At 32.6% G+C, this 24,679-nt stretch overlaps 1 protein-coding gene across 1 annotated transcript in view; it reads left to right on the top strand.

Moving 5' to 3' along the window:
• The first annotated feature begins 12,985 nt into the window (after positions 1-12,985).
• LOC110656485 (uncharacterized) overlaps positions 12,986-24,679 on the top strand; it is a 33,784-nt gene continuing 22,090 nt past the window's right edge. Inside the window, exons 1-5 of the mRNA XM_021813306.2 lie at positions 12,986-13,151; positions 13,302-13,397; positions 18,754-18,886; positions 18,995-19,188; positions 22,160-22,244. Coding sequence (XP_021668998.1) covers positions 18,803-18,886; positions 18,995-19,188; positions 22,160-22,244 — 363 coding nt within the window. The 5' untranslated portion in view covers positions 12,986-13,151; positions 13,302-13,397; positions 18,754-18,802. The remainder of the gene's footprint in view (positions 13,152-13,301; positions 13,398-18,753; positions 18,887-18,994; positions 19,189-22,159; positions 22,245-24,679) is intronic.

The raw sequence follows: 24,679 nt of genomic DNA, 5'->3' as shown, positions 1-24,679 counted from the left end.
GGTGTAAGGTATCCCTTACGCCTGGTCTAATCTCGTTAATTCAAGTGCCAGTCCTCTACTAATGTTTTTAAAAGTCTTGTTTATTATTCCTTTATTAAACTTCATCCTAAAAAATGCAATTCTAATCCTACACACGCAAGTAATTCACAAAAGGGTTGTTGTTTACACATAATTTTCATACACAAATAATTCCTATCTATTGGGTTGCTAATTATTTAAATGATATTTATCAGGTGACTAAAATTAATTTATTATTGAGAATTTATTTTACAAACAAATTCAATTTCAAATAACCCTACGTTTCTATTTAACCTAATTAATTAATTTTCACCAAGTTACCCTAAGAATAATTGAACTAAGTTAATTATGTACATGTGTAATTTATTCTAATATCACATAAGCCCAAACAAACACAACCTAGTAAAGATTTCTAACATGCAAATTTATTTTACAATTACCGAGTGTTAAATTAAATTTATTTTATATGCCAATGTTAGTTTAATTTATAAACAAGATTAATTTTAATTTACAAAGTATTTATTTAAATTAATTACATGTAAAAGTCAGTTAAATTAAAACAAAGTTAATTTTAATTTGCAAAATAAAAATTCTATTATTACTATAATTTCATGCCAATGGTTATTCGAGTAGTTTATAGCTACTTACCTGTTAGTAAATGCAGTTGCCATTGGGGCAAGCTGCCCTTAAAAAAGATCTTCTCTTCTAGTATAGCAATGATATCCCTGGCTTACTCTTGTTTAGCTCCACATAAGCTCCACGCAAATGCCCTCTTTATCTTAGGGCTACTTACCAATTTTGTTTGTAATAAAAAATAAAGAAACTAAAGAAAATAAAAGAAATAAAGAAAATATTAATAACAATTTACATTAGATTCTAACTCTAGTCTCCTAAAGGGTTAAGATTCCTAATTAGTTATAACTACCTAATGGTCTAAGTCTTCTAACATGATTCAAACACTTCATAACACTTCTTGAATTAAAAGAACACAGAAAAATAGATCAAATATCAATTAAAACCCAAGAAAATACAAGAACATGCATAAATATACAATTTCTAAATTCTGGCAGATTAACGGTAGCAAGAAATCCGATTTTTTAAAAATAGTTAGACATGCCTAAAAATCATAAAAAAAAATTACGAAAGACAGCCTACATATCATACAAGATTATAAAATTTATAAATCAAACAAGATTATAAAATTTATAAATCAAACAAAACCCTAGCCGAATGGTCTACATAAATTGTAACTTTTCTAAGTGACAGAATCATACTACTTTTTTGTAAAATTCATAACTCATTAACCACAACAGATATGAATGCAAAACTAATTGGACAAGATTCATAAGATTCTAAAATTAATTTTAGACACTAGATTTATGCAAAAATATTAAGAAACAAGGGAGATATAGGCTACACAAGTCGGGTATCCTGCAAATCGGATTTTACAGGAATCCTAACTTCAAACAACCATAACTTATAAAATATTAAAGCTTTTTTAGTGATTCTTGAGCCTAAAATTAATAGAATTTTGTGTAGAATATGAATATAATTTTTACAAATTTTTTTACAGATTCAAAAAATAACAAAAAATAATAAAAATACGAGAGACAGAAAACTAAACATGTGCAGAGTTGTGTATCCCCTCAAATTAAACATGATTACATGATCTATATGAACATATAAAATAAATTAAAAACAAGGAACATAGAATTAAATATTACATGACATAGATCTTAAAAAGAAAATAAAAGAACTAACCTTTAAGAAATATCGCTAGAAAAAAAAAAGAACTAAAAGAACTTTGGCTATTCATCTTTTTATTTTTTTTTCCTTTTTTTATCTTCTTCTCCATCTTTTTTTTTTCTCGTTTTCCTCCCCTTTTTTATTTTTTATCAGTGGGGCATTTATAGAGTTTTGGGAGAGGGTTATGATAGGGTTTGGAGTCCTAGGGTGATAAAGTTCAGATAACTTAAACAACTAGGATTACAGAATTTGGATGAGACTGAGATATGGATGAGGTGTTTCAACCAATAGGAAGAGAGGGGAAGGGGAAGGCACCAATAGAAAGTGAGGAAGAGGTGTGGTAGGGTTTGAAGTCCTAGTGTGATAAGGTTCAGATAACTTAAACAATTGGGATTGAGGAATTTGGGTGAGACTGGGATATGGGTGAGGTGTTCCAACCAATGGGAAGAGAGGGAAAGGGGGTGGCACCAATAGGGAGTGAGGAAGAGAGTGGGGCAAATGGGGGAGAGAGAGTTTGTATGAGAGAGGGATAGAGAAAAAGATATTTTTTATTTTAATTTTCTAAAAAAATAAATTAAATGGGTCATATTTAAAAATTCTAACTAGGCTTTCTTAGGCCCATGAGGCCCAATTAAACTTAATTAGGTCTATTTAAGAACTATCCATATTAAATTTAAACAAAACAAGATTTTATTTAAATTAAATTAATTTCCCAAAAAACATATTATTTTTTTTTTGAAGATCATGCCACGGAATTAATAATTCAGCTTCATACCTCCAATTACATCTTACAGTCATATAATTTTTTATCATCGGGTTTTCTACAGTCTCAGTGCACATACTCATCACAAAATAAGGGTCTACAGCTCATGACAAGCACATAGAGTTTACTCTAGTCAATGCATTGTCATATATCATATCAGTGCATATAATCTTTAGACTAGAGATAACACAGCTATCTTGTATATAGGTGGTTTAAGTTTGATACTACTTTCATACTTGTACTGTGTATGGATATATGAGCATGTGTTGGCTCCTACTAGTTATATATGGAGATAGGTGTTGATCAAGATGGAATCCGTTACCCTAAGTAAATAGAGATAAAATCCTATGTTCATTTAATTATTCTTGATGTTTCAAGTTCTTGGCCAGGACAGACATATTTAGTCAGAAAGAGTTTCTGACAAAAAAATCTAATTAATCAAGAACTGTAATTAAAAGAGAACATAATATTCATAGCAAATGGGGTTTGACATTAACCATGACTCCAGCTCGAATTGGGATTTTGTAACGGAGAGATTCTAGTGCATGGTAACATATGATTAAAGGTTCATTTAAAGTATTCCTTGTTACTGATTGGGTGGTCATGGCACGCTATGCTAGGTGTCAACCATGATCTATGAGATGCCTAAAATGATTTAGAGAAATCATTTATGGTAAGAAAGAGTTCTGATGATATTAAGAGTTAATATCATATCTCATTGCCAATTAGTGATGAGCCTAGTGAGTCACACACATGCACAAGTTAATCACCAAGTAAAATGTGATTTAATTGATTAATTAAAGAGTTTAATTGATTAATTAAATAGATTTGGTTTGCAATGAGATTGCAAAGTCTCAAGCAAGGCTTGAAATCAAATTTAGGTTATTGGATGTATAGTATAAGTTAAATTTATATTTAAAGTGTTTAATTGTAAATTTAATTTTGAGAAATTAATTAATAGAGATTAATTAGTTAATTTATATTTGATATAAATTGATTAGAAGAGGAGAAATAATGATTTAGGTTAAGAACTCAAAATTACAACATAAGACTAATTTGGTTATTTCACATGGTGACATATGGCACCATGAGATGGTGACATATGGCACCATATAAACTTGCCGTTTGTCTTCCTATCATGCAAGATGATCAAAAGTCAAGATTAAGTCTAGCTTTGACACTTGGCTTGATGAGATTAAGTCAATTAAAAATAAGATGCAATGTGGTGGTGACATGTGGCAAATGATTTAAGTGATTATTTGACCTAATTATAAAAGGAAAAGAAAGAAGAATTAAAAATATAACTCTCTCTATTCTAAGGGTGGTGGCAGCCACTATTCCCTCTCCCTCTTCTTGTTTTCTTCATCAATTCAAAGAGAATCATTCATTCCCTTTGAATTAAATTTGCTAGGAATTGTTTCTAGTGTCCTATACATACATATAACTTCTCTAAAAGCAAAACCTCAAATTATAATTAGTTGGCAAGGCTTGAGAAGCAAAATTGGGGGCTGCCATTAGTGATCTTGGTGTGAACAAGCTAAAGGGACAACACTTGGGGTCCTAAGAGCTTCCAAAACATGTCAATTGCATCCATAGTACATCAAAGAGGTTAGTGCCCAAATTCCTCTTTCAAATTAGGGTTTAATTGAATTTATTTGTTAATTTATAATCTTAAATGGCAAATGAAGATCCTAATACATATTAAAAGTGCTTTAATATGCAATTGAGCATTGAAATTAATTAGGCATATAAGAGATGTGGCATGACGCATGAAACCCTAAAAGAAAAATTTTGAAATTCAATGCTCCAATGCACCAATTACTATGCTTCCGCTCCTTCAGTTGTGAAATTAGCAATGATATTATTTGTTGAAAAAAAAAGTATTGAAAGAGTATTTTCTGCAAAAAAAAAAAAAGAAAAAAACTCGATTGCAGAATTGAATGGGTGATTATTATTGAATGATTTTTTAATTACATATATTGAAAAGATATATTTTGATAGCATTGATAATGAAGTAATCATGCAAAGCTCTAAAAAATTGGAAACTTATCTAGGACAATTATAAATTAAAGATTATAGCTAGAATTTATTATTTTATTAAATTATTTCTTTGTCTACTCATTGATTTTTACATATTAAAAATTTACATGTATTGTTATTTTTTTTCTTTCAACAGATATTTTTATTATTGAATACAATATTTTTTTTTCTTTGAATTAAGTAAACAATATTTTTTTGACACCATTGATTCAATATCTTGGCTTCGCCCTTGGATATAATGAATATCGGGGTTTTTTATAGGCCGATAGGTGCTACCATTCTATTTTTATTATACGTCGGCAAGCAATAGTCTTTGTGAGGCTATTATTCGTAATTCTGGTCTTAAGATGAGTTGGTTTTGAAGGGTGCAATTGGTGATAAATTGCAAACTTGTGTAGATGCTTTGGTGTTCATAATGGGGAATGGACACTAAAAGAAATTTAGACTTTAATAACATTTTTTTAACATTATTTTATACATAATATTAAAGTAATAAATAAATCTAGGCAACATATTTATACATTAAGATAAAATATAAAATAATAAATAATATATATACAACATCATGCATAATAGCGCTGTAAATTAGTGTAGAAGTGTTGTTAAAAACTTTAGGTTACAGGATTTATGCACATTACTAAGTGTTTGCTAATAATTCTTATTAACATTATGTTTTAAATTTTTAACAGCGTATAAGGCATGCTATTGAAGTCTAGATTTATTGTAGTAGGATTGAAGCCATTCAAAAATGAGATAAATGAGCTGCTAAAGAATAATGAAATTCTATAGTGTTAATGGTCCAAGGCAATGTGGCTTGTAGAGGGTGATAAGAATATAAAATTTTTTCATTTGACAGCCTTGGAAAACAAGGCAAAATTCTATTATTTCACTTGCAATGTTAAATAATTCAACATTCTCTGTAGTCCCTTTTTATATTTGACAAGTTTTTGATAGTCTTAACTATCTATTTTCAAATCATGTTCATATTTATGCTTCGTATCAAATTTTACCATCCCTACTCACGAGATTGAAATTCTCATATCCTAATAAGAAGGGTGGATATGTGATTCTCTAATTTGAAAGAATAGCATTTCAATTTTTTACCTATTATACTTTTCGATATACATATATATTTTATTTGACCAATAAAAATTTAAAAAATTGAAATCACTCATTTTATTGTGATTTTAATATGTTTTTAGCCAAACCAAATATTTCTTAATTTATGTAATTTTAATTTTATTTTTTATTTAATTTTAATTAAATTTAAAATTTAAAATTTCACGTGTCTTCACCGATTTAGTTAATATGAATAAAAAAGGAAAAATTATTATTTAATCTCTCTATTTTAATAAAACTAATTATATGGTCCTATTTTCAAAAATACATTAGATAGTCCATATTTTTGTTCCGTTTACTCTTTAGTTCTTTAATCATTTTAGGCAATAGTTTAAATTTCATTTACTTCTTATAATTTGAAAAATATAATTGTATAGTCTCTCTATTTTTTAAATCTTGAACTATTTAGTCATTATAACTGTATTTTTAATGAAACCAATTATTTGATCCTCTTATTTTGAAAAATACATTAGCTAGTCCATATATTTTTTATTCCGTTTTCTCTTTAGTTCTTCTGTCATTTTAGATAATAGTTTGAGTTTTATATATTCCTTATAATTTGAAAAACACAATTATGTAATCCTTCTATTTTTTAAGTCTTAAATTATTTAGTCACTGTAATTGTAATTTCTCTCTCTATTGAATACATAAAGAATAACTCAACTCAACTCAACTAAGCCTTTATCCCAAAAATTTGGGGTCGGCTATATGGATTCGCTTTTTCCACTCTGAACGATTTTGGGTTAAATCCTCAGAAATGTGTAATGCTTCTAAGTCATGCTGTACTACTCTCCTCCAAGTCAATTTAGGTCTACCCCTTTTTTTCTTTCTATCCTCTAGCCTAATGTGCTCTACTTGTCTAACTGGAGCATCCGTATGTCTACGCTTCACATGACCAAACCACCTCAATCTCCCTTCTCTCAACTTATCTTCAATTGGCACCACTCCTACCTTTTCTCTAATACTTTCATTACGGACTTTATCTAGTCTAGTATGACCACTCATCCACCTTAACATTCTCATCTCTGCAACTCTTATCTTAGATGCATACGACTCTTTCAGTGCCCAACACTCGCTACCATATAGCATAGCCATCGTATGGTCAGACGGTAAAATTTTCCTTTTAATTTATTGGGAATCTTACGATCACATAAAACTCCCGTGGCACGCCTCCACTTCAACCATCCGGCTTTAATCCTATGACTAACATCCTCCTCACATCCCCATCTACTTGAAGGATCGAGCCTAGATATTTAAAGTGATTACTTTGGGACAAAGTGCCACTCCATTCAAACTAACTCCTTCCCTATCACCGCTTGGCCTTCACCGAACTTGTAATGCATGTATTCTGCCTTCGCTCTACTTAACTTAAAACCCTTTGACTCTAGAGTACTTCTCCAAAGTTCTAGCTTCCTATTGACTCCTTCTCGTGTCTCATCTATCGTAACAATATCATCCGCAAACATCATGCACCAAGGAATACTCTCTTGTATATGTTTCAGTTCATCTAAAACTAATGTAAAAAGGTAAGGGCTTATGGTGATCCTTGGTGTAATCCAATTGAGATCGGAAAATCTCTTGTGTCCCCTCCCACCTGGCGCACAATAGTAGTTGCTCCTTCATACATATCTTTCAATACTTGTATGTACCTAATAGATACCCTCTTTGTTCTAACGCATTCCATAAGACCTCTCTTGGAACACTATCATAAGCCTTCTCCAAATCAATAAAACCATGTGTAGATCTTTCTTCCCATCTCTATATTTCTCCATCAAGCTTCTAATGAGAAAGATCGCCCATAGTTGAACGACTGTGCATGAAACCAAATTGATTGAGAGAGATAGAAGTATCATGACGTAGTCGATGCTCCACAACTCTCTCCCACAACTTCATAGTATGGCTCATGAGTTTAATTCCCCTATAGTTTGAGCAACTCAGATGTCTCCCTTATTTTTAAAAATAGGTACTAAAATACTCTTCCTCCATTCATCAAGCATTTTCTTTGAGTTTAGAATCTTATTAAATAATTTAGTTAACCGTGCCACTCCCATATCTCCCAAATACTTCCACACTTCAATTGGTATTTCATCTGTCCACAGCTTTACCTACTTTCAGTCTCTTAAGTGCTTCCTTTACTTCTAAAGATCTAATCCTTCTAGTATAATTTACATTCTTTTCTATTGTTCTATAATCTATATTCACGCTATTTCCATTTTGACTATTATTAAAGAGATCATTAAAATAATTTCTCCATCTTTCTTTAATGTCCTCATCTTTCACCAACACTTTTCCTTCTTTATCCTTAATGCACCTAACTTGATTGAGATCTTGACATTTCCTTTCTCTACTCCTTGCTAATCTATAAATATCTATCTCCCATTCTTTAGTTCCAAGAGTCTCATATGACTTTTCAAAGGACTGTGCTCTTGCTTGGCTAAATGCCTTTTTTGCCTCTTTTTTTGCTATATTGTACTATTCATATGCCACAGTATTATCACATTTAGGTAATTTCTTATACCATTCACTTTTTCTCTTCAACGCTTTTGTACTTCCTCATTCCACCACCATCTCTTTTGAGGGTGGTCCATGTCCTTTAGACTCCCCAAGTACTTTTCTAGCTACTTCTCTAATCTTTGATGCCATCTATATCCACATATCATTGGCCTCCATATCTAGCTTCCATACTTCAGACTCAAGAAGCTCATTTTTGAACTTCACTTGTTTTACTCCTTTGAACTCCCACCACTTTGTTCGAGCTACACTATTTCTTCTGACCTTACTTGAATTGTTCCTAAACTTGACATCCAAGACCACCAACCTATGTTGACTTGTTAAAGCCTCTCCTGGAATGACCTTGCAATCCTTGCATAGAGCTCTATTTGTCTTCCTGGTTAAGAGGAAGTCGATTTGGCTTCTATGTTGCCCACTTTTGAAAGTCACTAAATGTGACTCTCTTTTTATAAAGTAGGTATTTGCTAGTATTAGGTCGTATGCCATAGCAAAATCCAGGATGCTTTTTCCTCCTCATTTCGATCGCCAAAACCAAAACCTCCATGAACATTCTCATAACCTTGCCTATCACTTCCTACATGTCCATTCAAATCTCCACCAATGAAAACATTCTCTTCATTCGGTATGCTTTGCATTAAATCATCCATATCTTCCCAAAACCTTTGTTTACTCTCACTGTCTAGTCCTATTTGTGGGGCATAAGCACTAACTATATTTATTGTTTCTCCGTCTAGTACTAGCTTTACTAGTATAATTCTATCTCCTACTCTTTTCACAACTACTACCTGCCTTTCAATGTCCTGCCTATGATTATACCCACTGCTCTTGTTTCTCTCCTTTTCGGTAAACCACAATTTGTAACCTGAATTACCCACTTCCTTACTTTTCTCTCCTACCCATTTAGTCTCCTGAATGCAAGCAATATTCACCCTTCTCCTTTCCAAGGTATCCACAAGCTCCATTAATTTTCCTGTAAGTGATCCAACATTCCAAGTACCAACCCTGATCCTTCTCCTATCCTGCTCCTTCCTAATTGGTCTCCTTCTATGATATCTTCTATTATTTTCTATGTCTATCTTGTGTTCTGTTCCACTATTTGTTCTATTATCTGTCCTATGGACTAACTTCTTTACCCACACCCGTCCATGATGTGGGAACCCTTGCTCACTTAACACCACACCCGGCGCCAGATGGCGCTGCCGCTCGGTGAACGCCCTACACCCTTGCATATTTATCACTACACCCGGGCTCCGATGTAGCGCGTCGTTAGTAGAGGACGCCCCAACGTTTATATCATTTGAATCCATATCATAGGGTGTGACGAAATTTTTACGCTGGTTGTCACCTACCGCAACCCTCCTCCTTTATCCGGGCTTGGGACCGGCTAAGCGCAAACTACTTAGGCGGAGTTAATACATAAAGAATAAAATGAAACAAAAATATAAATACTAATTAATATATTTTTTTTAAATAGAAAGAATAAATAAATAATTTCGTTAAAATATAGCGAGTAATTTTTTTATTAATAAAATTACTAGTCCCATCAAAATGTATGTCATTGTTGCTCTCCATTGAATTATCATTACGTTCAGAATTTTAATCATAAAACTTCTGTAAAAACTTTTTTGCTTCCAAGATAAAAATTTAGCATTATGCCAAGATAGCCACGAAAGATAGTTATAGAAAATCATCAAACATCAAAAACTGTAAAAGGACAAGAAAAGAAAGCTAAGACTTTATATATCTCAGCAAGGCAGTTTACTTCCACTAGCAATTGAACATTATCTAACACTTTTTACAATGCTTCTTTGCTAAATATAAGAGGGAGTTTAATAACTTGGGTGTTGCTTTTTTTTTTTAATCGAAAGATAGGATAAGATTTTATTAAAACCATAAGCATAATACAATTATGGTCAAATAGAAAAAATGACAGAAGGAACTCAAGCTCAATTATAGAGTAAAATGACCAAAATGCTACAAAGCCCAATCACTTAACCTAATAGTTAGATCTAACCCGTAGAGAAGACCCAACTTCAATCTCATCCAACACCATCTAAAAAGACCTTGGTCGTTGCTTGCAGCACCAAACTAGGTAAGCATCCATCTTTGACAATGACACAATAGATATCAAGCAGACTAATGCTCAAGGAGGCAATAATAGAAACTCTTGCCAAGATGAACAGGGTAAATTAGATGCTCCATCGTAGACATCTCAAGGATCAAACTCAATAATTCTAAGGGGCGTCATGGCAGAACTCTTAATGGACCAAATGCTTAGAAACAACAAGCAGAGGAATGTCCCCAAAGGTACCATGGCCAAACATCAAAACCCCTAGAGTAGAGCCACTATAAACCCAACCATCTAAACCCTAAACCCTAATAGGAAAAAGAAAAATCACAAGAGAAAAAGCAAGAGCACTACTAAGTTGTTACTTCACACCCAGAATTATTACTCACTAATCCACATTCTAATTCATCATCATCATCACTATTAATATTATTTAGAGTCAATATATTCTATTGTGCTTTACATTGCAAAAGAAATACATTGAAATAGTAACTCACCAAATCTTCCCTTCCCTTCTGAAAAAATTTGAATATCTCATCCTAGAAATACTTGTCAAGAGATGGAGGATTTAATTAAACTATATAGCCTTAAATTTTATCTCTTCTTCATTTGTCCAAGAACATCTTCGCTCATCTTATCAAACTCCAATGATGGATTGGGATGGTAATTATTATCGAACTTGATCCGACCTGCACAAACTCGATATTGTGTAGGGTGGGGACGAGGAGACCTTTTCCTCTTCCTGAATTCCTGTAACCCATCACTTACAATTATTTTATTATTTTCTATTAAAAAATAATTTATTTCTATATATTTTTATATTTAAATATTATAATTTTAGCAAAAAAATATAATATACTATTAAAATTATGTTTAAAATTTATATTTTTAACTTACAGTTTATAAGTTTATATTATATAATAATAAATTAAAATAAAAAATAAAAAAAGTCTCACGAGAAAACCTACTCCGCCCCGCCATGGTCCTTGGCAAGGAAGTTCCTGTCTTGACCCAAAACTTCTATGGGGCTAAGACGAGAGGAGTGGATCCCGACCTGCCTTGTTGCCATTCCTAATGATGGAAAGCTACACCCGATTCATGCTTCATTCTCAACCTTCTTTTCGCATTGTGAAATCTGACACACTTTATATATATATTTTTTGTACTTCACAGCCATATGAATTTTGTATTGCCATACTCATAATTAAATTTATAATTAAAAAAAGATAAATTAAAATAAATTTCAAATTTAGTTAGTATTATCTAATAAACTAATTTCATTTTTAAAATTTTAAATATTTTTATATTAATAAAATAAAAATATTAATATTATATTTATATATTAAAATTAATAAAAATATTGTATTTATATATATTTAAAATAATATTATTTTCTTATTAATCTAATATGTTTTTTATAATATAAAAAATTATCGATTTATATAAATTATAAGATAAAATATAAAATTTCATGAAATTTAAATTATTTTTCGAATGAAGTAATTTTATTTTATTTTAAACGTAGTAATCATGGAAACTGCTATTAAAATATGTATAAAAAGAATTAAATAGATATTTTAATTAATTACATCATAAATTAATTATAAATTTATTATTATAATAGGTAAAAATTTATTCAAATTAAATTAAATAAGAAAAAAATTTAGTTAAAAATTAATTTAATAGTATTATCCTTATTTAGAATGTAATTAAAAATTAAATTAAAAAATAAAAAATATAAATTATTTATGCATAGCATGATATTATTCTAGTATATATATAAAGCAGTCAGATATTTTTAAGAAATTGACATATGACATTCTTTTTCATAGTATTGTTATGTAGCATTTCTATTATATGTAAATTATTATAAATTATTTAATAGTTACTCTCTTAATAGTACAATAAGTAAATATTTTTATAAAGTAAATTATAATATATTAACATAAATTAATTACATATATTTATATATTTATAATCATTACATATATTTACATTTATATTATATATATATAGATTTTAATTATTTATAATATGAAATCTTTATTAAAATGTTTAAGAGATAAAAAGTAATAAATATAAAATATGAAATAATTAATACAAATTTAAAATATTATATTATTTTATATATTAAAATTAAAAAATATATATAAAAATTAAAATTATTAATAACTAAGAGTATTAGTTTGAGTAATTTTTAAGTTTTAACATATGTCTTGAGTAAAATGGCAAGATAAAAAAAAAAATTACCGTTCCTGAAAAGCCACGTGAAGAATATTGCTCCTCCGGGTAATGTGGATCACAGCTTAATCCAAAAGTCTCAGACAAAAGTCATCTAATCCAACGGCTCAAAAATTTATCCACACTACAATATTTTTCTCCTTATTAAGAGCCATAGCCTCCTCCTCTGACCCAACCCGACCTAACTTTCCCTTGCCATGTATCCTACACAAGACATCGCCTAGGATTTTCCAAAATTCACGGTCAACCCACTGTTCTGTTACCATCTCTCTCTCACAGAACCCTTTAGCACCGTTCAAATCATCTCCTGCCTATCGAATCGGACGGCTTTCAGTACTGCTGTCACAAGTTCCATCACCACACTAATATTGCTTTGTTCTCTTTATTGGACGTATGCAAACCGGCCACGTGTCATGTTCCAATCCGTTTACATCCGTTGGATCATGTCTAACTCGGAATACCCCACTTTCTTCAAATTCTATCGCCTTCGCTTTCACTCTTCTCGCATCAAACGGGCCTGTTTTCATTTCCCTAGAGGAAAAATTATCACTCTCTCTCTCTCTCTCTAACTTGCTTTCTTGGCCTTTTCCTCTTTCGATTAACCGAAACCCTAAAGCTTGATCCGCCGGCGAATTAAAGATTCCGGTGAGTATGCACTCTTTAGTGAGCAGAAATTGTTTGTGTTCGGTTGTTTTGTGTCACTTGATTAGGTTTTTCTTTTAGCTGAAAGTGAGCAAATTTAGGAGTTAGGAGGGGGCTAATTTCAGCTTTTTCATCGTGGTTTTTGTGGAACAGTATATGAGCTTACGATTGGGGAAGAGTTGAGGATCAACCGGCCTGGCTTTCGTCCCCGGTTGGAGGGAGGTGGCGTCTCTGGGCTTACTTGTTCTGGTACTGTTCATTCCCTACTTTATTTTTTCTAATAAAAGCAAATAAGGTTAGGCTTTTTATTCTTGTTTTGATACGAGTGCAAGTGAAAAACGGTATACTGCTTTTGCACAAAAAAAAAAAAAAAACCGAAGTTGGTTCTAAGAGCTAGGAAGTGGTTTCTTTACTTATTAAAGTTATTAAAAATTTAAGAAGCGTGAACTAGGTTTTTTTGTGGAATTGGTTGTATTGCTAGCTGAGCAGAATTGATTTGTAAGTTCACAGAGGGAAGTAGAGGGAGTTTACTTTTCTTTAAATTCATAAAAGAGATTACACCATCTAAGCTATGTTCATGTGAAATATATGCATGCTTGTGCGTGGGCAATTATAGATTGCGTGCCACTTGGGGGTTTAATGAGGTGTTGTCCATGCTAAGGAGAGGAGGAGCAACAATGGTAAAGCTTTAGACTCCTCTCTCTAGTTTGTGATTTCAAGTGGAGTGAAGCTTGATGGATCTCGTTCTTATATCAATGAAGAAGGTTTTTTTTGATAAATCAAGATTTTATTTATTAAAATTATTAATCCAGGAAAAACTTAACAAATCAAGTCCTTCTAAAACCCATATCAGATAACCCAAGAACCTAACCTGGACTTGGAAATGTTAGGTAAAAAAATCTGGAAAATCTCTTGAATACAAAATGAAAAGATTAACTACAAAGCAAGACTCATGAAAACAAAACTAGAAACTAACCAAAACAAAGAGACAGCTGCCCCACAAATCTGGACTTGCTGTAGCCAACAAAGAGTACGGAGAAGAGCTTGTAAAGGGGCCAAAATGCAACACACTTGAAAGTTTCAATTCTCAGTATAGAGCCTCAAGATTTTAAGCAAAAAGAAATTTCAGGTGTGACTGAAGGAGATGATATCAACAACACCCATTAAAGCCTCGCATGTCCAAAACATGGAAATTGAAGAAGGATACACTAAAATATAAAATTTTGATGATACAAACCGAAGCACTAATTTTGCAGCACCTCATAACAGCGACAAGCAGCATAGTAATCAAGGGAGAGCAACAATGGAATATCCAGTCTTTCAGATTAAAGCCAAGCAATCAATTCCTCAGTTCTATTCACACCCTGCTTAGTGAGCCTATCAGCTACAAAATTACATTCTCAGAGAACCTACTGAAACGAGATGTTTGGCATCCCTTGTTTAAGAACTTGCTGAAGTTTCCATAGTGTTTCAACATTTTCACCATTAACCCATGAGATTGCATTATAGGAATCTGATTCAATTATGACACCAACTATATTTTCAATAATAAGTTCAATAGTAATTGCAGTGCTCTCTTTATTGCCCAAACCTCAGCCTCATTTGAGTTACATACACCCCACGGCCCAGAGAAGATACAGAGGAAATTTCCATTGGAGTTCCTGAGAACTCTGCCAATGCCAGTAGGGTCAAGCTTTACCAAAAATAGATGTGTCAACATTCCATTTTACATAATTGAGCAGGGGATTTCCAAATTTGAGGAGGTCTAGGAGTCCGAGAGCGATTTGGAGCATTTTTAATGCTTTTAGCAACTAGACTGAGGTCTTGATGCAAGAAAGGAAAATCTGCATTGGAGGAACACAGCTAGGCATAGGCTCTTTGAAACACTATAGAAGTAACATCCACTGCATTAAAGGGGGCACCTTCGAAGATTGCCTAATTCCTGCATAGCCAAATTGACCATAGAGTAGCAAAGAATAAAGACATCCAAACCTTCTTTTGAATTTTCCCCTTAACAAGACCTTCCGATTGTGTGCAAAGGCACCTTAGAGAGTGTGGGGAGCACCAATATGGTCCCCACTAATTTTACAAATGGCTCCAGACCTTCCTAGCAAAAACACATGTAACAAATAAATGATCTCTAGATTCCATTGCTTCATTGTAGAAGTGACATAAGGAAGCATTAGCAAGGATGACGCCTTTGTTGAGGAGCAAATCTCTGGTAGTTAATCTTCCAAGCAAGGCTAGCCAAGAGAAAATTTCAACTTTTGGTGATGCTAAACTCTGCCAGACTCCAGCAACAAAGTTGAAAGATGAAGGGACTAAAGACTGCTGCATGACAGAGCTGGTTGATTTGACACTGAATTTTCCTTTTGGATCAAACTTCCAAATCATTCTATCCTTGCGATAAGGGCAAATAGCTACATCGTTAAGCAAATTTAATAAATTATCTCGTTGACTTGGCTCTCAATCTCGCAAATTTCTCCTCCACCTCAAGCACCAATGCCATTTAGATCCATCCCATAATCCCATTCTATTGACTACAACATTTTGATCCATTGATATAGCAAATAAAGATGGAAATGCTTTCTTTAACGCCTCGTTTCTAATCCAAATGTCTTTCCAAAATTTACAATCCTCCCTAGTACCCAATCCAATTCTAATGTCCTCATTGAAAGGAAAGATTGTTGTGAGACTAGTAATATCATTCCATATGTTGGAACTACCCTGAGAGGTTACAGATCTCCATGCATTTTTATTCTCAATGTTTTATTTTTCACATATTAACTTGAACCAAAGACAATCCTTATCAAAACCCAAACGCTAAATCCATTTAAACGGAAGGGCCTTTTTTTTTTTTTTTTAAGCAAGGAGCCAATGCCAAGTCCACCACACCTTTTAGGTAATTGAATAAGGTCCCATTTAATTGTCATCATCCTCTTATTTTTTGATATGCCATGCCAAAAGAATTTTCTTTGAATGGAAACAATCCTTTTAGCAACTGAGGAAGGTAATTTGAAGAGGGAGAGATAATAAATAGTCAAGTTTGCTAAAGATGCTTTAGTCAATGTAAGTTTGCCACTAAGAGAATGATATCTACTTTTCCATGTTGATGGCTTTTTTTCAAGTCGAGAAATCATCGGGTTCCAAAAGGTAGAAGCTCTTGGGCTTATGCTAATGGGTAGACCAAGGTAGGAAAATGGCAATTCTTGTGATGGGCATCTTAACTTTATAGACAAAGAGTGAACCCAAGAAGATGCTACATTTATTCTGATCATGGTACTTTTGTGGAAATTGACATTGAGCCTAGATACTAATGCAAAGGAATGGAGTATTCTTTTAATAGTAACAACCTCAAGATCATTAGCTTGACAGAGAATCGATGTATGATCAGCATATTGTAGATGTGTTATACATTCACCATGATTTGAAAGAGGAATACCTGAGATAAGGTTAATTACTTTTGTTTTTCTAAGCATACCGAATAACCCTTCTGCTGCAATAATGAAAAGGAATGGAGAGAGTGGGTCTCCTTGTCTGAGACCTTTTGAAAGATGGATTTCATCTTTAAGAGAGCGATTTACTAAAATTGAAATTCTAGCTGTGGAAATACACTCTCATATCCAATTTCTCCATTTATCATCGAAACTTATTTGCTCCAAGATAGACATTAAAAAATTCAAATTCATTGAGACAAAAGCTTTTTGAAAATCTACTTTGAACAGAATGTCACTTCCCTTTTTCTTTTTGAGAGTATGAACAACTTCACTAGCCGTTAGAACACTATCCATAATTTGCATACCCTTTACAAAACCAGATTGTTGAGAGCCAATCACGTCTCCAATAACCAGACTTAGTTGGTTCGCTAGTATTTTTGTAGTAATTTTATGTAAGCACCCAATAAGATTTATAGGTCTAAAGTCTGATAAAAAGGAAGAATCGTGCACCTTTGGTATGAGAGACAAAAGGTGAATTGGTCCCACACGGTAGAGAACCTGTGTTGAAGAAATTCTCCATTATTCTCATGATATCAGGCCATTAAAAATTCCAACTAGCTTTAATGAGGACAAAATTGAATCCGCTCAGGCTTGGAGCTTTGTTACTTCGATAGGACCATACCGCGGCCTTAACTTCTTAAGAGGAGAAAGCTACTTCTAAGGATTCAGATGCTTTGACACGATACTAGCACATTGTACGCTCCGAAAGCTTTGAAATGATATCAATTCGAGAATTTGTCGATATCGAAAAATTTTTGAGACCCACGAGGTTGCTAGTGAGATTTTGGGTCTTTAAAACCGCCTTTTGGATTAAATAAAATTAATTTCTGACTCTTTATGTTGTTTGTTTTGTGTTGGAACTTTCGTTTCAAAAAAATTCCACTTGCACTCAGAGCTGTAATTTTGGTCTGGACGCGCGGGCTCCTGGACTAAGTCGTTCCTACCATTTTTAGTTGCTTCGGACGCATTTCAAGTATCAGAATTAGCGTAGGTAACTTTGAATTCAAATTGAACCTTTTTGAATTAAGTTGATTTTTAGCTTAATAATTCATAAAATATTCGTGAGCGTATGAAATGTAGTAATTTTGATTGTAATATTAAGATAATATTGTTAAAGACCTCCAAAAATATTCATAAAATTTTTGAAAGTGAATTGGATTTTTTTGGACATTAGTAAATTTTAAGCCCTTGATCTGAAGTTGAGTAATGGCACTAATTAATCGGTTTTGACAAGTCCTGAATGGGCATCGTGCTTGTTGTGTTGTGGGCCTGAGGCCTTTGGGTTGTTGAGATATAAATTGTGTTTTCTTGCAGGAAGGTTAGAACTTAAGTATAGAGAAAAATTTGTTGAATTTTTGGCACAAACTTAGGAAGTCTTTTATTTCTTCAATTAATTATTATTGGTCTATTCTTGATAGTTCTTTGGCATGTATGTTTAAGTGATCCAAATCAACTATCTTCTACTTCCTAGCAGAATCAATAGGTGTTGGGTCACACTGTGAGTTAGATATTGGTTATTAGCCTTATTAGAAAAAAACGGATTGAAATGCTGCTCTAACGGTCTGACACTATTGTGAGGTGGAAAAGAAAATCCAGTGACAGGCTTAAGAGTGGAGATTAATCAATTCACGAGCACATATTTTTTGTAAAGTAGATCACTATCCAGCTTCCTTGACCCTTGAAAAAACTTTTCTCGATCTATCTTCTAGTTTGCTTTATCTTTTGTGAAATTAATCAGATAATAAAAGAATAATATGGTTATAAATGGTAAAAATTATGATGGGTATTTTGGGAAATCCTAATGTTCTCCCTCTTTATATATATATATATATATATATATATATATATATATATATTATTTAAAGAGTTACATATATATTATTTAAAGAGTTGCATATAACGAGGAAAAAAAGTTTTCAAGTTGCTAAAAATCACTAGGCATGTTCATTGAAAATGGGTTTTTTCCAACTTTTAAGCAGTGAAGGGCATATTGGGAAATTTAATTGTTGTTGGGTTGTAATTTGGTCAAGGTGTTTGCCTGTGTGTTGTTTTCTCATCTAGATGGCTGTGTGCTCATTCTTTCAATTTACTCATGCTTGGCAAATCAGGGAAAAGCTGATACTTTTCTAGGGTTTGCAAATTGTTTAAGAGAGAGAAATGGCAAATCAAGGAGCCAAGAAGCGCAAGGAAGAGAACACACGCCATATGACAAAGCTCCGTCACCTAATTATTGCCTGCAATGTGTGCCCTCTCATCTTACCAATTCCCAGTTCATGAAGAGCTTATCATATTGAATTTATTTCTTTTGTTATTATGTTGGTGGTGGTTGTCTAATACTTGTTAATTTAGGTTATATATGTCTTGGCGAGGATGCTGATTTTTCATTCCACTTTCACTTGGAAACATTGGATGGGTTTGGTTTTGACGTCTATAGCTTATTTCATTCCCTATCAACAACTTGCTGCAATGGCAAAACCTACTTATGCAGATGATGGGGATCTTCTTGATGGTGGGTTTGACATGAGCACTGGTGGAATTTGTGGGTATGCGTGTCTTGTTCCCTCCTTTTCATTCCTTTCGATTTTATGGTATCATTATTGGTATGATGTTGATTGTATTATAACAATTTTATTTAATTTAAATTAGCATTGTTGGTTTTACTTGTGTGTAAATGAAGCTTCAAGAATGAGTCGTCAGCTTTGTACACAGTGGAGTGGGGAGTATTTGTTATCAGTGATGAACTCATTCATTCATACAGTTGCATTTATAAATCCATGTTTTGCTAGAGTACTCATGTTGTGGCCTTGCATGGCAATCATATGATAATCAAATATAATAATTGAGTCCAGGAAGTTGCACATCAATTTTTTTTTTCCTTCAAGTAAAAGGAATTTCTGATGAATAGAAAAAAGAGGTTAATTATTATAAAGAGGAGGGAATTGACTTGTTGAGATTCAACTTGAACATGCACTTTTAAATAGCCTTACATTTGCCACTATTCTATGGCACCAGTTGATAAGGAGGATAAGTTAGTCTTTACAAGAAGTGAGAAATAATGGGAGAAACAAATTGCCTTGGTAATTTTTTGGGTAAATTACTTTTTTGTCACTGGGTTATATCAAAATTAACATTTCCACCTCTGAGTTTTCAAAAATGCCTTTTTAGTCCCACTCTTTTGATTCTATCAAGTCAACGAGAAATCAGTGGTCAAAAAGAGAGATTTAATTTTTTTCCCCAAATGTGTTCGCCCCCTTCCAAACAATAAAAACCATTAATCCATATAAAAATCTCCCATTTTCTCAATCTCTTTCTTTTTCTTCATTTTCCTCTAGATTGCCATTCCCAATAAACTTGAATGCCTCTTCCATTAATCCTCCATTACAAGTTTACAACTACCTCCTGCTTGGGTAGAGACACTAATTCTGTTGTTTTGATTTTGTTAATACCCTGCACTAGAGCTACGCTTGAAAATGCCCAACAACTACCCTTAGCAACATTAAAAAAACTTTTGAGTGAATATTCAACAATATCTAATGGGATTATTGAAATGATCATGATATTTAATCAATGACTCATTGCATTGGCCTTGGTCCTTGATGTCAGTGATTGCTCCTTTCTTCGTTCAATCTACTAATGGTGGGAGATTAGTGTTCTCATGGATGAATGCAGTTTGCTGTGAGGATCCATTGAGTAACTTGTAATGGTTAGCATTTGAGCTCTAGTGGTTATTGAACTCTTGGTTATTCATGTCAGCAAACTTATTCAATCTTAGTTGTAAGGCTTATCCTTCTGGTTCACCTTGTGAATATGCTTCAAGTTTTCCTCAAACACATTAAAATGCTATTGTTTATTGGTCAGGCTCTGAGAAATTGTGTGGTGGCTCGTCATTGCTTGTATGTTTTGGAACATGCACTAATTAGAACACCACAAACAAGAAAAAATAAAAAAGGAATTGAATGAGGAGGAAAAAATTGAATTAATGGTGTTGAAAATTGGAATTAAGGAAGAGGAAAGGAAGAGATTTCACTTACTTTGATTGGATTCTCTAAAAGATTGTGGTTGTGCTATTGGGAATCTGGAATAGGATTAGGGAGAGCATGTTTGATTGGGGTCGTGGAGAGGGTGGGCAGGAAGAAGAACAGACAGAGAGAAGGTATGGGGAGGAGAGAGAAGAACAAAGAGATAGAAAGCATCTCATTAAGGGTATTTAGGTTGGGCTTATTTTCATTCAACCAATGGAAAATTAACTGAATTTGAAGTGTTAATTTTGACATGACCTGGATGTGAAAAAGTAATTTATCTTAATTTTTTTTATGGAAGCTTGTGAGGTAAAACCATTTGAATGCTCCATATGTAGAAATATACTTTTCTCATAATAATTGAGAAAAAAAGCTTGATCCTTTAGAATCTTGATTTTTTTTTCTAATAATGATGAATATTGATCCTTGCAGCTGCTGGCAATGGTTCTCAGTTTGCTTATTTAATGAAAAAATAATAGAATCAGATGCTAAGCTTCTGCTTCAAGATGTATTCTTGAACAATTTCATTCCATATCAAACCTTATTTGTTCTTTTCATTCACTCCCATTGTTCCAGAAAGTGTTATCTCCAGTTGAAAAAACCTTATTGTTGAAGGTAGCAATGAACACAATGACACCTTGTAAACTTAAACTTCCCTTTTCAAAACTATCCTTTCTTGATAGTAAGGCGATGGAGTTTCATATGAGAATTTAAGATAAACTGATGGGCAAAGTTGGGCCTATGAATTTAGCACGTTGGCTTTTATTCGTTGTCATGTAATTTGGACATCTCAAAAAGGGAACAAGGGCATCCTTTCTTTGGTCAAGAGGAAATGAAATTTGCAAGTTCATTATAACATGCTTGTCTCAGGAACATATTTTAGTGTGAAATCAAAGGTAGTTGAGTAGCAGTTGTGGTATATGGTAAAAAACAATAAATCTGAGTTGGAAAATTAAACAAAAGAATGAAAATTTTCTCCTATTATTTTATGTCATTTATATGATAGATTAGAATGTATTTTCATTGTGCATGGTAACGAAGTGTTTTTGTATTACACATCATTGAGTAACGAGTAAGCATTATATAAAGATTTGGGAATGTTCTTATCTGACCATTGTTCATAAAAGGGAATGGCTTCTCTTTGGGCTTAATGTCAAAGAGCACATTGGCCATTCCCTACAGATAGAAAATGTGCATAGAACAATAATACCATAAGATGAGACCCAGCAAACTAGGTTCTTTACTTCTTTTTCATGTAAGCTTGCGTCTTTGAAACTTTGCTGCTATAGTGAAGCTAACATGTTGCTTTAAAGTCTGGTTTATTAGAATCAATGATAAATTTAATTTCATTTAGTTTATGAAAGATTTTAAGTTGTTATTCAAGCCATTTCCTATCCTAATTTTTTTTGTTGGTCTAATAAGAGGTTTTCTAGATCTCTTGGTTTTGATGTATGTGGTAAAACATTATTGTCTCACAGTTGGTGCCTTCTTGCAGCTATCTGCATGATGTCATCTACATTACAAGCTTTGTGCAACTGATGTCCATTATCTCTGAAAAATTTTGGTTCACATACCTGGTGGTAAGAACCCAATTACTTATTTTTCTTGTAAAATTGCATCTAGATGTAAAGGACCGCCCTTTTAGTAGTCTTTGAGAATAAAGGGCATCTTATAATCTAATAATGGATGCTATATTATGGGAAAAAAAGTAGAACGTGGAATTTTTTGGGAAAGAGTTACTATATGCACCATGGTTTTAATTCGTAGTCGCAGGTAATAGAAATAAGCCTATAAAAAGGGTAACAACTTGTTGCTATGCAAATTTTTGTTTTGAAAAATTTTCATAGTTCATGAAATGAATAGATATTTAAAGATATAATTAAAACTAAGGTATAAAACTAAATAATAGACATAAATATATTAAATAAGCACATTAAATTCATCATTCTTAGATATCGTTAGTATTAATCAATCTAACAACAAAACAACTAAAAGAATAGTAAATAAGTAAAATTATTACCACCAAAATGAGTGTCTAGGAGATTTTTTATTAATATATTGGTTTACACTTACTTATATCCATTAACTTGACTTATTTATGCATTAGCTATATTAACTAAGGTAAGCAACTAAGCATTTACTTTAAACTCAGGTTTTAAACATACTGTTTTTAATTTATGAAAATTAATGATTGTGTAAAATCCCTCAAATGCACAGATTGTTAACAAGTAATAAAGTGATGAGTATCGTTCCTATGAGGATCGTGTTGAGTACTGAACTAAATAACAATTATAATTATCTAGACAATCAAATTTGGGAGAAAATTATAAACTAAGTTAATTATGACTAGTAAGTAAATGAGAGTAGATTAACTAAATTGAAATATCAACAAGTATTCCAGAGTTAGGGTTCACACTTCAATCAATTATAGATTCAATTTAATTTATTCAATAAATGAGAGATTATTACTTTGAAGAAATTAATTCTAAGTTATCTTAAGTACTTTTTCAAGGCACTCAAGTTGTATTTGAATCAACTCAAATTTTACTTTTGTGGCGATTAAATCAATTAAAACTCATTAAGTTTTTTGATTAATTATGAGATCCACATAGAATTTCAGCCTATCTCTAGATTAAGAAATTTAAGTTCAAAATCGTGTTATTTTAATATTAATCTCCACCTTCAGTCCTTCAATTACTCTCAACTTAACTCAACTAAGTCTTAATCCCAAAAATTTGGGGTCGGCTATATGGATTCGCTTTTTCCACTCTGAACGATTTTGGGTTAAATCCTCAGAAATGTGTAATGCTTCTAGGTCATGTTGTACTACTCTCCTCCAAGTCAATTTAGGTCTATCCCTTTTTTTCTTTCTATCCTCTAACCTAATGTGCTCTACTTGTCTAACTGGAGCCTCCGTATGTCTACGCTTCACATGACCAAACCACCTCAATCTCCCTTCTCTCAATTTATCTTCAATTGGCATAACTCCTACCTTTTCTCTAATACTCTCATTACGGACTTTATCTAGTCTAGTATGGCCACTCATCCACCTTAACATTCTCATCTCTGCAACCCTTATCTTAGATGCATACGACTCTTTCAGTGCCCAACACTCACTACCATATAACATAGCCTGTCGTATGGCTGTACGGTAAAATTTTCCTTTTAATTTATTGGGAATCTTATGATCACATAAAACTCCCGTGGCACGTCTCCACTTCAACTATCCGGCTTTAATCCTATGACTAACATCCTCCTCACATCCCCCATCTACTTGAAGGACTGAGCCTAGATATTTAAAGTGATTACTTTGGGGCAGTATCACTCCATTCAAACTAACTCATTCCCTATCACCAATTTGGCTTTCACTGAACCTGCAATGCATGTATTCTATCTTCGTTCTACTTAACTTAAAACCCTTTGACTCTAAAGTACTTCTCCAAAGTTTTAGCTTTCTATTGACTCCTTCTCGTGTCTCATCTATCAAAACAATATCATCCGCAAACATCATGCACCAAGGAATACTCTCTTGTATATGTTTCGTCAGTTCATCTAAAACTAATGTAAAAAGGTAAGGGCTTATGGCTGATCCTTGGTGTAATCCAATTGAGATCGGAAAATCTCTTGTGTCCCCTCTCACTGTGCGCACAATAGTAGTTGCTCTTTCATACATATCTTTCAATACTTGTATGTACTTAATAGATACCCTTTTTTGTTCTAACACATTCCATAAATACTAAATGAAGTTGAACATATAGCATGTATTAAGAACACAAGAGATTGAATCAAAGAGCAAAATACTCAATATATTAAATAAAATCAAACTAAATCCATAACTGAATTGGAAGTATTACATCCCTAATCCTAGAATAAAGAAAATTACTCACACATAGTGAGTTTTATAACTAAATTTGAAATAAGAAAAAGAGAAAACATCAGAAGAATTAAAATAAAGAAACCCTAAGTGAGCATTTGCAGTTTTGGACTTGTGGAACTTTAGCTGAAAATCTCTTTC

The sequence above is a fragment of the Hevea brasiliensis genome, chromosome 13 (genome assembly GCF_030052815.1).
Source record: "Hevea brasiliensis isolate MT/VB/25A 57/8 chromosome 13, ASM3005281v1, whole genome shotgun sequence".
NCBI classification, from domain to species: Eukaryota; Viridiplantae; Streptophyta; class Magnoliopsida; order Malpighiales; family Euphorbiaceae; genus Hevea; species Hevea brasiliensis.
The sequence above is the reverse complement of the archived record's forward strand: the minus strand, read 5'-3'. Positions and strand labels throughout refer to the sequence as shown.